Genomic DNA, 17,967 nt, shown 5'->3' with positions numbered 1-17,967 from the left:
ACACAGCTGTAGTAGGAGTCAGATAATAGGGTTGTGGCCATGCTCCTTTGTCTTATGGTGGTCTGAGGAGACGGAAAGAAGCAGGGCTAGCAGCAGTGCTCCCTACAGAGCCACCATCTCTCATTTCCTCTCCTCTCCCCAGCCCTTGTGCATCTCCCAGTCAGGTATGCAGGTGTTCATAATTTGGCACACACTAAGTTGTTTTTTTTTTTTATAACCATGTGCCCTTTATTTACAGGCAATCTCAAATGGATGTTTAATGTCACTGCAAATACTGACACTGTCTCCATACTCTGACTGAAAAATGTACTTCTTTTTTTTTTTTTTAATTTAATCTCCCAGTTCCACCTTGCTCCGATTCAACAAATGTGTATAGCATTTCCATGAGATGCTTCTCTTCTCTTAGCCACTTTCATGCGTTAAAGGAAAGGCCCTCTCTCAAATCAATAAACTAAATCAAATCATAAATATTTTCTCCTTTACACTGCAGGATTTTAAAACATCACTATCATTCTTGGCTAAATATTACAAGCCTCCCTACAGGTATATGTAGAGGGAAGAATACTCTAAGGGAAAAACTAGAATGCAAATTAAAACATCTGTTAATCTTTGCTTAAGAAGAAAAGTTTTAATAAAGTTTGAAATAATACAAATATTGTTGAATATTTGTAGTCTTGAACAGGTCTGTGAAATTATTATTAAGTTTTTACACTTAACCTCTGCAAGGGTCAACCATGCTGCAGGGTTGTGAGAATTACGTGTGGCTGCATGTTTAAGTCATGAAAACTATATTTTAGTCTCCATGGTCAACAGCCAAGCAAGTCTAAAATGCAACCTACTCACTCCTTACCTTGTAGCTTGCAACTGCCATTTTAGAAAGACCATCTACATAAGGGCCCAAGACTTTGTGTTCTCTCACTTTTAAGGACTGGCGGCTTCTGATGAAGAGAAGAAAACAGGAGAAAATTAAGTTACTTTCAATCATTACTTTGAGATCACAAGTTCCACACCTCATCACCAAACATGACCTAGAAGCAACCTTGCCTTGAAAGTGACTGTAACCTCTGACAGCAATGAAGTGCTACCCAAGAAAGGGACCAAGGTGCAATGGAACTGAAAGTTCAGAAAAAACAATAAAATGTCCACAGGAAGTGTGTCATACATTCCAAGGGCTTAACGCCGCTACTGCATGGAGGCAATGGCAGAAGTAGCACAGAGCACTGAAACGCCTTAACTAAATTCCCCTGCATGGAAGGCACCATCTCAAATGCAGAGGGAAAATGACAAAATAAATTAAAATTTAAGGTTATCGCTCCTTTCTTTTTAGGCAGGCCACAGAATATGGACAATTACACTTATTTATTTTGAAACATTTATAACCTTTACTAATCCAACATTCAGGGGGGGGGGGGGGGCCACGTTCGCTAAAACCAACAGTCAACAAATGAACTATCTCCAGTTAATCCCTCCAATGTACATCAGAACAATCATAAATTCATGTCGGCTGACATTAATTATCAGAAGAATCTGCTGTCTGTTAGACAGACACATCAAATGCTGGTCTGAACAAACACGGTTTCAGTTCTTTCTTAAAGGTCTGGGCACAGACAGACTTAGAAATGGACAAACAGACTTCGAGCTTCGGTGTGTGCACTCCTGTTCCTAGAGGGCAGCACTGGGCCATGTGCATCACACGCACAACAAAGCCCCACCACTGCAGCGCTGCCATTCCCAGCAAGAAGAGAAGGAGCAGATCATATGCACTGAAGCTCCCAACATGCATAGCAGAGCTCTAGCTCAGTCATTGCGCAGTACATAACCTGAAACAAACTAGCAAAGAGGCAGAATACAATTCTACAATTCAAAGACAATAAATGGGTAGACCGGAGATTTCTCTCTTTTGTTGGCTGGAGATAGGTGATGCCCTTTAAATGTAAGGTCCCTGGGTCTCCTGTGGTAGTTCACAGTCAAATTTTGCAGAAAGGGCTAGAATAATCTGCAATATAGTTTTCTAAAATCTGTGGCATATTTGCATATAGCAGAGGCTCTGAACCCAGTCCTCCGAACACGTCTAAGCCTGTCAGATTTTCAGGAATGAATATGCATGAGGTAGATTTGCATGGAGGCAGTGAATGCAACTCACTTTCATGCATATTCACAGTGGATATTCTGAAAACCTGATGGGCTAAGGTGTGTCTGAAGGCCTGGGTTGAGAACCAGTGGCATATAGTTTACATTGATTTTAAGGAAAAATGTTTTCCTTAAAACATTTTCTTAGACTGGCCTGATGGCTCTGTGGCATCGCTACCCACTGCTTACGCAGGGGTTCAATTCCCGGATAAGGATTCTGCTTCCCAGGATGCCCTGGGCTGGGCATGCTGTGGAGGCAGTGTTCACAGCCCCCCAGCAAAAGGAGAATCACAGCCACCAAACTCAGTGACACATCTGGAGCCTAGATTGCAAGTTCTAAGGAAACATGTTTGCCTGATCCCCCAACTGAGGACATCTCCACCGTGGTCTGCTTAAACGAGATAGAGGGATATAAAATAGGGTAAAAATAACCCAGGTAGCTGTGAATGAAGGCTCATGGATTTGGCCAGCCCTGGTTCTGACTAAACTGGAAGCATAAGGGGGTACAAGAAGAAACAAACCAGGCAAAATTAAATATATAAAATTTGTATACTTTGAGTCATTTTTTAAAATGTTTTCATTTTTTCTTTTCAGGTTTGTTTCTCTCTTATTTCCTTTTTCTTCCTTTCCATACTTTCTTGCTACAGCCTGTCTCTCTTCTCCCGAAGATTGCCTCTTATCAGACTCTGGCCAAGATACCTTTTTCTTTAGTCCTTGTTGCTATGGGAAACTGGTGCGAGAGGAGGCGGACCTCCTTAATGCTATACTTTGATATCCAGGCTACCTGCTAAGATTTTCCTTCCAGGGAAGGCTCTGATCTATTGACTATGGAATGTTAACCGTCAGAGCCTTTATGGGCCCCTGATACCTTTCACTGAACCAACAAAAATGTAGTACACGAGCCTGCAAGTCCACACAGGTCCCTTGCTCAGATGTGAAGACACCTGTATGACCTCAAATGCTCAGCACTTGTTTTTTGTTGGTAGAATAAAAAGGTATTACTGCCCATGGATTCCAGTTTTCCCAAAGACCAATAGGGCTACTAGAACTCTGCACTGCACAATGTTAACGAAAGGTCCATTTCTAATGTGTCTCTCTCAAATTCTGCCCTTTTTTCTCTTTCACAATTCAGGAAAGCATGTAGAGGCATGACTTTGGGAACGCCTTCCAACTGAGATTTGTAGAAGAGATATGTTATCGGTATGGCTGGGGGGAGGTGTAAAAATTGAATGAGAATATAGCAATCTATCTTTGAGAAGGAATCTGAAGATCTAAAATGAAAAAAAAAAAAGGTAAACTCAGCCGTGGTCTTAGGTGGATGCTAAGCCAGCTTCCTGCCTGCTTCTCCCATATTCACGCTGTTGGGCTGTACAGCCTCCAGAAGAGACTGGAGCAAAGCATTATGTTAGAGCTGACGTGATGGTACAGCATGGAGTAAGGTAGTTTTGACATCAGTACTAGCAGGAGTCAGCAAAAAGGAATTACAGAACACACATCTAAATGAATACATTATGCTCGTAATTATTGAAAAGTTAAATAAATGCATTAATATTTTTATCAGACATTTAAAAGCCCCACATCTCTCATTCCCTGCAGTCTATACTTGATATATGATTACAGTACCATCAGATCTCCAGCATGGAGGGATGATCCTAATACAAAGCTATTGACTTTTCTTCATGTCATTTTTCCCTTACCCTTTAGGGTCAAGGAGATCTCTAACTTTTTCATTATAAATCTCCATGTACGACACTTCCACTTTGAAACTCAGTTCTTCATTCTCCTCTTTTTGTGTTCTTTCAAAAAGGGTACTGCAGAGTCTAGGAATTAATCCAGGCTGGTCAGCTGTGCCCATCATTGTGTAGGACTTTCCAGAACCTGGATAAATGAAATCATAAATAATGTTTTGTACAAGTTACTACTTCTGCTAATCACTTCTATGGCGCTTCTTGACATACAAGCACTGCACAAAAACACAACAGAGCTTACAATCTAATCTAGACAAACATACAGGGCAAAATTGGGAATGTCATTTATTAAGAAGATAGCTAAAATCAATAAGGTTGTGCATGAACTAAATGGGGGCAAAATTTAAAAGCAGCCTCAAACAAGTGAGTATTTAGACTGGATTTGAATAAGGCCAGAGAAGGAGCAGGAAATGCGTTCCAAGCATACAGCCCAGCAAAGTGGGAAGCACAGAGTGGGAAGTTGATAGCAGAAGATAAAGGCATACATAAGACTTGGCGGATGAGCAGAGTTCAAGGAGGGGAGTAGGAGAGGCAGCAAAGAGCTGCCATGTGAAGGCTTTTGTAAGTGAGCAAGAGGAGCTTTAACCGCATACAATAAAAAGACAGGGCGTCAATATAGTGACTTCAGAAGAGGCGTTACATGGGTGTAGTGAATTTTGGATAGACTGCAGTGGAGAGAGATGTTCACTGAGAGACCTGTTAGGGAACAGACTGCAGTAATCTAAGCAGGCAGTGACGAGAGCGAGGATAAAGGCCCTGGTATGTGTTCAGAAAGAAAGGAAAACATATTCATGCTGTTACAGAGAGAGAAAAGGCAGATTTTAAGCAGTGTTTAAGATGCATGTAGAGAAAAAGAGAGATGGCCAAGTTTATGGGCTGAGGGGACTGGGAGGATGACCATGTTATTCACAGAAACAGAAAAAGGAGGGGGAAGTGGGCTGGAGGGGAAGATGAAGAATTTTGTCTTGGCTATGTTGAGCTTAAGGTGCTGATTTAACATCCGGGCAACAATGCCAGACAAGCAGGCTGAGATCTGGGATTGGATTCCTGATGAAATATCTGGTGTAACGAGGTGGATCTGGAACGCATAAGCAAAAAGATGGTATTAAAAGCATTGGGAGATCAGACCACCAATGAAATTAGAATATAGAGAGAAGAGGGCCTTGACAGTTTTTAATGCTGTAAAAGAATCTAAAAGTGAGTTGGTTTCCGCATCCTTGATAGATAGATAGATAGATAGATAAATAAATAAATAAATAAATAAATAGAAGAGCTTGCGTAGACCAGGTAGTTCAGGTGGCAAGTGCGGTGCACTGCGAGGCAGAACGGAGGAACAGTGGCCTAGTGGTTAGAGCAATGGCATAAGCACGAGAAAAGCAAGTGTTCAAATCCCAGCTCTCCTACTGATATTCACCCTTGTGACCTTTGGCAAATCACTTTAGCTTCCATTGCCTCAATACTTATCACCTGAATTCTTATCACCAATGTATAGCACCAAGTACATCCAGCAGAGTTACAAAAATAAGCATTATAAAGTTTCCAATTCAATGCAAGGATCAAGTCTTCTACTCCCCAGGCTGGCTGGAGATACTGTGTTCACAGTCTCCAGAGGAAGGGACTAAGGGTCATTAGTTAAGGGTGACACCTGGTGGCCAGATTCAGGCCTATGATTGCAGAGTTCCAGAAGGAGCCCTGATGGGTAGCCCATGGCCTATGGGTTGTCACTGCAATGAGCACACTAGCAGCTGATGCAATATCATGCGCATAAAAAATGTGCATCCAAAGTGGACGCATGTTTTTGAACGCGCGCATATCCACTTCTCCTGGGCACTCCTGCAATACGCAAATGAGCTGCCGCGCAAAAAGGGATGTGCAAAGGTTAACTAGTACTTCCCTAGTGCTCTACATCGGGCGCCCAGGAGAAGTGGCTGTGCATCCATAACTCCACAACAGCCTGGCCAGAGATCCCTCCCCATTCCCTGGCAGGGCTGTCCCCGATTGCTCCTTTTCACTGACATGTGACAGTGAATGGACCAATTGGTAGTAAGTGAAGCAGTGAATAAATTAATATTAAGTGCCCTATATGTGCAGGTTACCAAAATGGACGCTCAGTTTATGAATGTCCGTTTTATCCTGCAGCAGCTAATTTACTGGCACAATATACACAGCCCAGAGCATGTATACTGTGTGTCACGAAATTTTATTTATTTATTTTTTTACATCAAGACTTTTTTTTTGCATGTGCTTAGCATCTCAACTAAACAAAGTAGAAGGAATCACAGAAAAGCAGTTTTTGTTTTTAAGTTGAGCCCTTGAAGAGTGGGAAGACTTTACGCCTGCTTTAGAACGAGTTTGGACGCTCGTTTTGGATGCACTGATCCACTTATTGTATCAGGGGTTATGGACACACGTCCAAATGCTCGTTAATCTATGCGTTAGGCTCAGTGTACGATATTGCATCAGCCTGGCTGTATGCTGGGATTGGAGGAGATTATATATATATATATATATCAAATAGGGGAAAAATCTGAGCTCAAGTTCTGATAGAACTGGAAGTACAAAGGAGCAGGAGGAAACTGCGGGGTCAAGAAATGCACACGTGGTAGGTGGAGACCATGCTTATCTCTCCAAGCAGTGGTCTGATTAAATATTTGTATGTGATTCACTTGACATCTCAGGAATCCTTACCAAAATGCTATCTGAACATGAAAACAGTACCAGGGTTGGTTAGTGCCTCTTCTGTTGTGGTGGCAGCATTTTAGGGGATTCTGTTTTCAAAAATGCTTTTGCTTTTATACCTGCCTGGATAATCAATGATGGCATCTTTGTCACGAGGAGGCAGCACTCAAGTCAGCTAAGTAAAATGAACTACAAATTATTGGGGGAAAAAAAAATCTGCATTTAAACAACTTCCTCTCCACACTCCAAAAACCATGGGAAAAAGGGCATAAGGGATAGAAGTCTTGCTCTATTTTTAGGGACCCCTATTTGCTCTCTGTCTTAGATGCTGTTTCAGATCTGACAGATCACTTTACCTACCTGTTTTGATTTTCACAGAATTACAACCTCAGCAATAGAGATTTTTTTTTTCAAAGTCTGGGCACCATGTGGGTGCTGCCAGGCCATTTACCACAGAGGTGGTTACATGGATGTTTTGTTAAAATTTTAGACTTCAGCCACCTAAATTGTACATATTTACTTACTCATTTCTTTTTTTTTAATTTAAAGAATACACTGCACTCATGTTTATTTTACACTTTGTCTTTTTAACTCCGGTTAGTATTTTGAAAGTTGTTTGGCTTGTTAAGCTGGTTACTTATCTAATCCTAAGGAAACCAGCGAGACAAGAATTAATCTACAGCTCTATAGGTCTTTATTTAAAGTTAAAACATAGGTGAGATAAAACATTAATAAGAGTATGACCTGGAGTTCAGGCACACAGTTTCCTGCACCAGCTCACGGGATAGACTCTGCAGGAACCATCAGAAAAATTCAGCCGCACATTTGCATTAGTTTGCACACATTTTTACACTGTTAAAAATACAAAAATATGTTCCTTTTAAAACTAAAATAGTCCTCCAAATGTTCTTGTTGGTATCTGGATCTTTTTGTTTCTTCCTTTCTCTATTTCAGTCCCCCACCCTTCTTTTAATTTTACTATTTCTTTTGTTCTGCCTTCTTTCATGCCATACTCTCTTATCTTATCCACTCAATCCCTCCCCCCAGCTCTCCCCTGCCCTCCAAACTGCTCTGACCTCTCTTCCTTCTCTCTTCTCTCTCTCCCAGTCTCACCACCCCCAGTATGTCATCCAACTACAGTGCCCCCCTCCCCCCCCCCCCATCTGTCCATAGTTCCCTTCCCCCCTCCACTGCTGCCTCCCTTCTGCCTTAGTTGCTGTGAGGTTCTGCAATGTGATGGCAGGAAGACCAGAAAGAACCTCAAGGGCCTGGCTCCTTGGCAGCAGCGGGGGTGGCCACAGGAGCTAGCAGTGGATCAATGGAGCCAAGACAAGTTCCTCAGTGGCAGAAACAAATATGCATAAGCAAAAGGAAAGGAGTTGAGCAAAATCGGCTGTTGGACTGGCACTGAAGGACAGAGGAAGCAATGGTGCTGGTAAAAAGGCAGGGAGATAGTTTGTCATATCTATGCAATGACCCCGTTAGGGTTCATTATGAATATGGCCCTAATCTGAAGTCTTTTTCAGCTAGGAGAGCAGAAAGAGGAGGGCTGCACCAATGGGAACAGCCCCTCCACTGAGGTTGCTGGAATGGTTAAGCCCTCTGCAGTTTATAAAAGCAGCTTACAACATTGCAAAGTGTGGCATTTGAGTAAGAGAGTGGGAAAGCAGAAATGTTTACTGGAGTTTGTTCCCTGCTCTGGGTTCTACGCCTTCCGGTTCAGAATAATACCTAGAGTGGGAAAGGGGGCTGTTCCCTGGTTCCAGAAGTTTGGTTACTGATTTCTGGACTGACCCTTTGGAGATTTCCTTCCTGGGAGCGCCTTGGTACCCCCTTGGCTCAAGGATTTTGGGGAGTTCAACAGCTAGGTTAGATCAGAGATAGGGAAGATTCCCCTGCTCGCCATCACGCAAACTGTGGGTTGGATCAAGGATGAGTCACTGCAGGAGGACTCCAGATTTTCTGATTTCTGTTAACAGTTTTGTCTTGACTTCCTGAGGAAGAAGTTGGTTGCCACCTTTCCTACCCTGAAGAGGGGACATCTGAGAGCGCTGTTGTGTTCCCTGCTATTTGGACCTTTCCTAAGATCGCTCCTAATTTTGTCATCTGAAAAAGAGAACTGTTAGTAAAACCCTTTTTATACATCTGAGGATCCCTTCCAGAGTCTTCACCCTGGGAGACAGGCACCTTTGGGAGGCTGTGCAAAGACTAAAATCTTTATTTTGTCTGCCAGTATTTTTGGAAAGGGATTTTTTTCCCACCCATCTAGGATACCCCCTTGTCCACCTACTTTACCAAGTCCTGGAGGTGACCCACCAGTGAGAGACACTTAGACAGAGAAAAGAATGGAGACCCGTAATTTCCATCAGTTATGCTAAGAACTGATGTGAACAGTGCCACTTTGCCAATTAAGACATTTTTATAGTAACAAATTATTTTGGACATGTAAAATGAGCCTCCAGAGTATTTTGTTGGCGCTTTCATCCCTTACTGGTGAACGTGGATGGATATTTCCCCAGATTAATAAACTTGGAAGTTTGAGTCAAACCAGCCACTTTAGGCCTTGGAGAATTTATCCCCCCCCCCCCCCGGTAAAGAACCTTGGACAGCGTTGGAGTGGGAGAGAAGTTGAGAACTGGCCTTAGGGATCCATGCATGCCTCTTCCCTCTTGGCTCATAAACTGGACCAAGGGCCTCATCTATGATCAGAGGCATATTCTGTGGCAACTGCCTCAGCATTGCAGTAAACCGGGGGGGGGGGGCGCCAAGCCTAACGAACTCTCTGGAGGAAAGAAATTTGAAGGCAGCCAATAGAAGCTAACAAAATGTTATTCCAAACTTTCCCATGTTTCATACATAAAACCTTTTAGCTACATAGCTCAAGTTTAACGGAGCTTGGTTAGATACATGGAAATCTTCAAGTCCAGTCAGGCAGCAGTTATCCCACTTGAAAAACAGTCCAATATGTCTCTACATCACCACTTACCTGTCTGCCCGTAGGCAAAAATGCATGCATTGTAGCCTTCAAAGGCATTCTGAAGAATGTTCTCTCCAAGGCACTGAAAAACTACATCTTGGCCTAAATAAAACAGAAGAAATAATTTACAAAGTGGTACAAAATGGCAGCTAAGATTAAACGTTGACATACCAAAACCCGCTAAAATTAATAGTCATAATAACAGCGTATCACTTCCCTAAATACTAGTGGGGGTGGGGGGAGGCAGGAAACAGCATTAATCAATGGAGGCAAATTTTACAAGACTTTGCGCATGTAAATGGGCTTTTGAAATTTGATACAATATGTGCTACTCTTACACATGTAACACCTTAGAAAATTAAACTTCCATATGTTTCTACTTTGTGCTCGCAAGCATGTGTGTGTTCAGTACAATAAGACAATGCATACTGGAGCCCAATGGAGGAAAAGGCAAACGATTCTACATTCACCAAATGTGTAATTCCACTCTTCCAGTACCAAATGCTTGTCAGAAACTGGGCTTATCAAAATGCATGCAAATTAACTCCAGATCCACCCTGCATATATTTTTCTCACATAGCTTTGTTTTAGAAAGGGAATTTAAAACTTTCCTGAACAGTACAACAGAATATGTTGTCAATTACATCTTATATTCCAGTGGTTCTCAATCCAGTCCTTTGGATATATCCTGAAAACCAGACTGTCATGGTATCTACAATGAACATGCATGAGATAGATTTGCACATATTGCTTCCATTAAATGCAGTCCCCTCGTGCATATTTGATTGCAGATATCCGGAAAACGACTGGCTGGCTGTGTTCTGTGCCTTAGGCTTCCATCCCATGTTCGAAACCTCGCCTGTGGCAGATCCATGAGCTTTCCCTAACAGACCTGTGGGAAGATGGGGGAAGCCAGCTCTCGATGCCATTTCCAAATTTGGAGTGGCTATACTGCCCACCACTGCGTCAGAGCTTCAAGGTCTTACCCGACTCCACGCCCTGTGGTTCCTCCATCTTCCAGGCACAGAACTGAATCAGTCTACATTCTATCACAGCTCAGACAGTTCAAGACATCATGTTCGAGGCCCAGGCAGCAACAGATGGCGTGGATGTCCACGGTGGATCTGTGCCGCCCACATACGCAAGTCTTAAACCCGCTGACATGTGTCACCATCTGTGCCCCTCATGACTTACTGCCTGGAACATATAGCTCATAGCCATTCACTTACAGTTAAAAGCCACTTTATTCCATGCATAGGGACCTTCAGTTTTAGCTTTTATTTTTCCCAGGAATTCAAAAGTGTTTGTTATAATGAAAAAAATAAGAGAAAGTCAGTGGGGAAAAAAGTGTCATTTTTCCACTGATTTTCTCCCATTTGTGTTAGTTATAACAAACATTGATAAAATTCTGGAAAAAATAAAATAAAAACTGAAAACAAAGGCCCCTATCCATGCATCAATATTCATTTCATACTTACAGCTTTCAACTCTTGTCCTGGGTAGAGAACCAATCAGGATGAAGCTGATAGCTGCAGAAGGGTGTGGTAATAATTGAATGTCCAAACTACATTTATCAGCAGCCCTAAATTTCCTGATCCTTCCGGCTTTATAATCCCCTAGCCATCTCCTGTTATCCCTGGAACTTCGTTTAGAGCTCCCTCTGTTTTCTAGACAATTAACTGCCCTGTCTTTTCAGGCTGCTTCTGCATGCATAAAATCCCTGTTTCATCACACCCGCTGAAAGAGATCTTAGACTTAAAACTCTCCATGATGAAAAATCTTCTGCCCTTTTTTCTTATAAACGTAAGATTGGACTTAAAAGTAATTTTTGAGGGGCTGTACAGGCAGTGGTATGAAAAAAAAAATTAAATACTAGAAAAATTAATAAAAATTCCAAAAATATAGAGAGAGATACAGAGATCCATCCCTGAGGTAGCTCAGATGAAGAAAGACTTGAGAGGCTCATGAAGTAGAGGTCGCACAAGGGAATTCCTGCGCATGCTCAGAAATATTTTTGAACTCTAGGTTGGGTCAGTTTTGGTGTCATTGGATGACATCATCCATTGGTTAGGGCCAACCGAATCCTGCTTATCAACGGAGAAACTATGTTAATTAATGATTACCTCTTTCCAGAGTTTACCATTTTTCTCAAGGAAGTTGAAAGCATTAGAGATTAAGCGTTTATAAAATTAGTGATTTACCTAAGGGGTGTGTTTTTGCAGTACCTGTTTACATCTATTTAATCCACTCTAGTGCTCATCCTCCAGCTTCTCTATTCTGAATGTAGCTCCCGGGCTGCCGGGGAGAGCCGGGATTGCTAGACCTGATCAGCTTTTTGCAACTAAGCAAAAGAACTGCTAATATATCCTTTTCCCCAGCGAGTGTGATAGGTTGTGGTAAAACCATTGAGCTTTAATACCTATAAAAGTACCTGAATGCAATCCGCTTTGAAGTGCCCAAAACAGCAGAATATAAAATCAAAAAAATAAATAGCCGTTAAATGGTTAGGGCAAGAAGCTGTGTAACACAAAAACTTCAGTTCTAGACCCTTCTCTGCTAAACCAGGTGTACGAGTTTCAAGAAACATGTACATTAATCACCTCTCTTGTCCCTTATGTCTATTTAACAGACGTTTATGAGCTCAGTTGTTAAATGAAGATATATAACACAGGGTACTCAAACATTTCAAATTTCCCCAGTTCAAAAAGTCAAGAAAGTTGAAATGCTCTTCAAGACATAGCAACAATCTCAGATGCTATAAATTATTGGTTAGCAGCACTCAAGGCTCATCTGAATCTAAATACATAGATAGCTCAGTGCAGAAGTCAAGCTTAATCTCACAGTATTTTGCACATTAGGGTTTCTTAAATAGTTAATTGACAAGATTGCAAGGAAAGTAGTCATAAAAAGTAAAAAAAATTCAATCAGGGTACTAAACTGGGAAGCTGGACAGGAAAGGTTAAGGGTCCAGGGTTAGGACATATTTCTATCCTCTCTCCATCTCAACTACCACTATGTAGGCACACATTGTTATCTACTATGAGGAAAAGAAAAGCAGAAGATAATATTTTAAGTAGGTAACTAAATCCCCCAAGCACATCACCATCTTTGGTCTGCACCAAACTCGCAAAATGCAAGAACAGCAATCCACTGCAAATGAATAGTGAGAAATCCAGCACAAATTTCAACTATAAACGTGCAAGAGGCAAAAATCTTATCACTTCTAGACAAGCTAATATGAATAATCTCTCTCTCTTTATCCCTCTTTGATATTTTTTCAATTTACTATGACTCAGGAGAGAAATGTGAGCTTTGGCAGCATGCTGGGGAGTCATATCCTCCCATTGATAAATCGACTACAGCACGTGTCCAGATAAAAGATTGGAGTTAATGAATACAATTTAAAATACTCTTCTACTGATTTACCAAGGCAAAGATTTCATAGCAATAACAACAATAATAATATTGATTCTGAAACACTTTGCAAACAGATGACATTTCACAGCCAGGGAAATGTTCAGCTAATGTCCCTCCACTGTCCACTATAAAACTACAATCAAAGGGCAAAGACAACTGCTGCCAGGGGAATCTCATGGCAGAATACACCACAAAAGAAATATTCTCATTGGTGTTAATACACATTTGATGGAAACATATCTATGAATGCCTGTGATGCAGGGGCTTCACATGTGCTGAAACAGCCTGGAGACACAGGACAGTTTAGTTTTAGTTTATTAAAAATTTCTTGATCACTTTGTGCCTAAGCTCTAAGCGATTTTACAAAATATAACATACATAATGGTCCACAAACAAAACATAATTTAACAAACACAAATTAAAACAGTACAACAGCCCCATGCTCAGCTCCAGAAAGCAGATGGAGCTCTGAAGGAAGGTTATGGGGAAAGACTGCTTCAAGAGGAAAAGAAAAAATAAAGTAGAGTTGGTTAGAGGATTTGGAAAGCCAGAAGAAACAAGAAAGCCAGGGCTGCAGGGAATGTGCACTTGGGAACCTTGGTAGAGAATTAATTAGGATGAAGCCAGCAGCTAGGGAAAGGAGTATTGCTAATTGGAGGACACCGAAGAGGCTAATTAGAAACCGCAGAAGAGTCAGCAAGGCTCTTGAGTCAAAGAAAAAAAGAGAGAGAGAGAGAACCAGGCAGAGAATCAAGAGGGAAGGATTACCTGGACTCAGGAGCAGAGATGTCTGCAACCTTTGGTTTCAGATTTAAAAGTTGGGGATTAGGTTCTATATTGCCCTGGGAAATAAGACTGGCCTTCAGCTGACCACAAAGTATCTTGCTAGGATGATTCTGGTGTCTCAGAAAAGGAACAGAGTTACAACTGTGAAGTGAACACTGATGGCTGAAATACAAGTTTTGTTTTGTTTTTTTACTGCAAGTAGCTGGATCTGAGCTACTTGCAGTAAAATTGTCAGCAGGTTGTCCAGGGCAACAACCTGTGACAGATGACCTGTGGCTGAAAAACCAAAATTCATGGTTTGGTCACAATTCTCTCTTTAGAGTATGGAAGATAAGTCTTTTGAGATATCATCATACTTTTTCCAAATTGGGTTTCTCCCATAGCAAAAAAAAAAAACAAAACAAAAAAACAATCATGAAAGCAGAATGCAAGATATTTCATACTAATGAATTTGTCCAGTCTTTACAAAAATGGACCAAAATGCTCATATTACAGTGTTTCTGCAAAGTCTTTTGTAATAAGCTAAATAAATACTGTTACTTGTTAGAATTATTAAAACACAGTGCTTTCCCCTTAGTAGAAAAAAAAAAAAGACTACATGAATAAAAGAAAATGTTTTATGAACGGAGAAAAGTAATATAGTCAGAAATCAAAAATATATTTATGACTGAAATCAGTCTGACATTGTTTAGTAAATAACAGCAATCTTTTAACTTTGACTACTTGACAATTTTCCTTCTCATGGTATTCAATAAAAGGTCAGTGTATATGTGGAATCATCTTGGTTGAGATAGGTAAGATGTTCCATCATCAGGCCATTCCCAATGAAGCCACCAAAATTAAGCTGCACCTTGAGATGCAAATGGTGAAATTAATTACCTGGTAACTTCCTTTCCTTGGGTCCTGCTAGACCAGTCCTTAATTCTAGGGATTTCCCCACTCCTCAACTGCCAGAGACAGAAACCATACCTCTGATTTCATCACTTGCTATAAAAGTGTGACAAATCCAGATCTTCACCTGTAATCTTCTGCCAGAGCAATCGGACAAGAACCTATTAAAGGCCTTCGCCCTTCCCCCCCCCCCCCCCATCTACATGCTCCCCCTCCCAATTTAATCATATTTGAACCCTTTGAGGCTGTATCCCTTCTCAGGTACAGAGAGAGAAAGGGAGAGAATGAAAGAAAGTCTAGGTCACCTGAGAACATGTTCATTAGTAGCCCTTGTGTTCCCAGGTGGGGCCTAGACTGGTCTAACAGGACTCAAGAAAAGGACATTTTCAGGTAATAATTAAATTTCATCTTCCTTTTCTTTCTGCTAGACCAGTCCTTACTTTTGGGAATTTTCAAAGCTGATGCTAGACTGGGCAGGAGGAAGACAGGGCTGCCTTAAACTCCCACCCCAAAGGCTGCATCTTCCTTGGCTTGCACATCCAAGCCTGTAACATTTAGTTAAGGTGTGTAGAGATACCATAGTGGTGGCCTTGCACATTTCATCTGAGGAGACCGAAGATACCTTTGCCCATGATGATACCTATGCCTTTGTGGAGTGGGCACAGACTGCCAGGGAAGCTTATGTACCAATAAAGTGAAGAAATTGCTTCTTTAATCCACTTTCCTAAAGTGGCCTCAGAGGCCACGTTTCCTTTTCAAGGTTTGCTGAAGAGAACAAAATACTTGTCCGTCTTTCTAAAGGGATTGGTCACTTTCAAGTAACTTAAGCGGAAGTACCACATGGTGAGGAGATGCAGCCTCTCTTCCTTATCCTTGTATTCATTCCTTTTGAAGGATGGAAAAGATACTGCCTGGTCAGATGAGAGAGATGATCTTGGGAAGGAATGATGGAACCGGTCAAAAAGTGACCAAGTGTGGTGAAAGTAAGAAGGAGCTTCTACCTGAGCAGGCCTATTGCAGCCCCTATAGTAGGATATGGCCACTATTTGTACCTGCAGGGAATTGAGGGCTAAGCCTTTATTGCAATAAATCTAGAATGTGAGAGAGATCCAATTTCCACAGGGAGATTTTATGCTCTCTGCAGAATCTTTAAATATATGGCAAACACATACATAGGATAATGACATTGAGCTCTTCTGTGCTTTCAGCATAGTTGTCACTACTGTTGGGGAGAAACCTCTCCCTCTGAGGCGTGCCCTCTCAAGGGCCAGGCTGTAAGAGAAAACTGAGCTAGATCTTCTACTGATATGGGGCCATGTCACAACAGACTGTGAACTCTGAGAAGTTGTAGGGGGGCTCCAGCTAGGACTCTTATTAGGTCTGTGTACCACAGTCTCCTTCTGGAGCTATCAGGATCACCGCTGAGGAGTAATCCTTTGTCTTTATTACCCTACCTATGCGTGGACAGGGTGGTTAGACGTAAGGTATGCCTTTCGGCCAAGGTCTGATTAAGGCATCTATTCTGCTGGACCCTGCTTCCATCCAGTAGCTGAAGAACATGCCAGCTTTGGTATTTGATTGGGTTGCAATCAGGTCTAAGCCCCAGCATTCTACTAGCACCTGGAAGGCTTCCTGGTTGGGCTCCCATTCTCTTTGGCCGAGCCTGTTTCTGCCAAGACAATATGTGATGCTGATACGAGGAAGTTTCTATCCAGTAACCTGAAGAGCATCTCTATTTCCTCTGCAAGCTTGGGGCTGCAAGCATCCCCTTGCCTATTCATATATGTCACCATTATGACAGTCTCTGAGAGGACTCTGACTGCCTTCCCTTTTATCATTGGAAGTAGTACTGCAGTGCATCCTGAAGGCCCATTTCTCTAATCTGTTTATTGACCATGATGCCCCCTCCTTTATCCTGCTTACTTGAACCAACTTGTCCCCGACAGTGTGTTCCCTATCCAAAAGTGCTGTCATCAGTGGTTAGAAAGATCCAATTGGGAGGATCTAAATCCATCCCTTTCAGTAGGCTGGCAAGGTTTTTCCGCCATCTCAGGCTCATTTTCACCACCTGAGAAATCTGTAGTCTATGATCATAATCCCAGGAGGCAGGGAACCGGCGTTTCAGAAGAGATTGCTGCAATGGGCGCATACCTGCCCAGGCCAACGGGACTAATTCTAGCATGGCTGCCATCAACCCTAGGAGCTGAAAGTAGTCCAAAACTTTGGGCACCTTCTGAGAGCAGAATCTCTAGAGGGGCAGAGATACTTGCCTTTTTGCCATATCAAATAGGGTGGTTCTAAGTTGCTTTTGGCATAATTTATCACCCAACCTAGGCTTTCTAGGAGCTGAATAACTGCGGATGATGCCTGCTGGCTCTGCTGAGTGGATTTGGCCCTGATGAGCCAATCATCTAGACAGGGATATATCATTATTCTCTCTTTGTGAAGCGCCACTACTACTACCAACATGACCTTGGTAAAGGTCCTTCGAGTGGTTGCCATACTGGAAGTTTTTGCCTAAGATACAAAAGTGGAAGAGGCTTTGGTGAGAACTCCTGATGGGTATGTGAAGATAAGCTTCTGCCAAATCTGGTGATGCCAGAAATTCTCCTCTCTCACCACAATTATGATGGCGTAGAGAGTCTACATTCTGAAGTAGGATATTTCCAAATACTTATTGACTCCCTTCAGATATAGTATGAGCTGAAACATGCGGTCCTTCTTTGGTATCATGAAATAAATAGAGTACGTTTCCTGACCCTGTTCCAAAGGTAACACTGGAACTATAAGTCTTGTAGTCTCAGGAGGGCTGCTCTTAGCACCTCCTTTTTGACTTGAGAAGTACTGAGGGAGATTATAAAGGTGTTTGGGACTGGTGCAATATATTCTGGTACATGCCTCCTTTGTATTACATCTAGGACCCACCAATTCATGGTAATCTGGGTCCATTCTATATTCTACCTCGAGAAGCAACCACCTACCAGAACTACTGCTGGAGGGACCTACAGAATATCATAGAGGACAGTGACCAACTCTTGCAGCTGTAGGGAGATCGCCCTTTGGTTTTTTGACCCCTTAAAAGGAATGGCCCTTACTGTGCGATGTATGTAGGGGAGTGGAGGGGGATGTCTTCCCACCTTCCCCCTGCATGTATCCCTGAGATGCTGCTGCCTAAGGACCCTGTGTGGGTTCTATCCTCCAAGGGCTTTTGAGGCTTGTGCTAGATCCCTGATCTTCTCCAGGTTTTCTCCAAACAACAACCCCTCTCTAAAGGGGAGTTTGTACAGTTACAACTTGGATACTGAATCCGCTGCCCAGTTCTGCAGCCAAAGGAGTTTC

The 17,967-nt window shown here is 42.1% G+C and overlaps 1 protein-coding gene across 1 annotated transcript in view; it reads right to left on the bottom strand.

Moving 5' to 3' along the window:
* The window catches only part of KIF13B (kinesin family member 13B), a 428,508-nt gene that overhangs the window by 271,982 nt on the left and 138,559 nt on the right, over positions 1-17,967 (bottom strand). The window contains exons 6-8 of the mRNA XM_029596896.1: positions 9,544-9,636; positions 3,828-4,008; positions 851-938 (exon numbers count right to left, since the gene is read on the bottom strand). Of these exons, the coding sequence (XP_029452756.1) occupies positions 851-938; positions 3,828-4,008; positions 9,544-9,636 (362 nt within the window). The remainder of the gene's footprint in view (positions 1-850; positions 939-3,827; positions 4,009-9,543; positions 9,637-17,967) is intronic.

This window comes from Rhinatrema bivittatum, chromosome 3 (genome assembly GCF_901001135.1).
Source record: "Rhinatrema bivittatum chromosome 3, aRhiBiv1.1, whole genome shotgun sequence".
Taxonomy (NCBI): domain Eukaryota; kingdom Metazoa; phylum Chordata; class Amphibia; order Gymnophiona; family Rhinatrematidae; genus Rhinatrema; species Rhinatrema bivittatum.
This window is presented reverse-complemented; position numbering and strand designations above follow the sequence as displayed.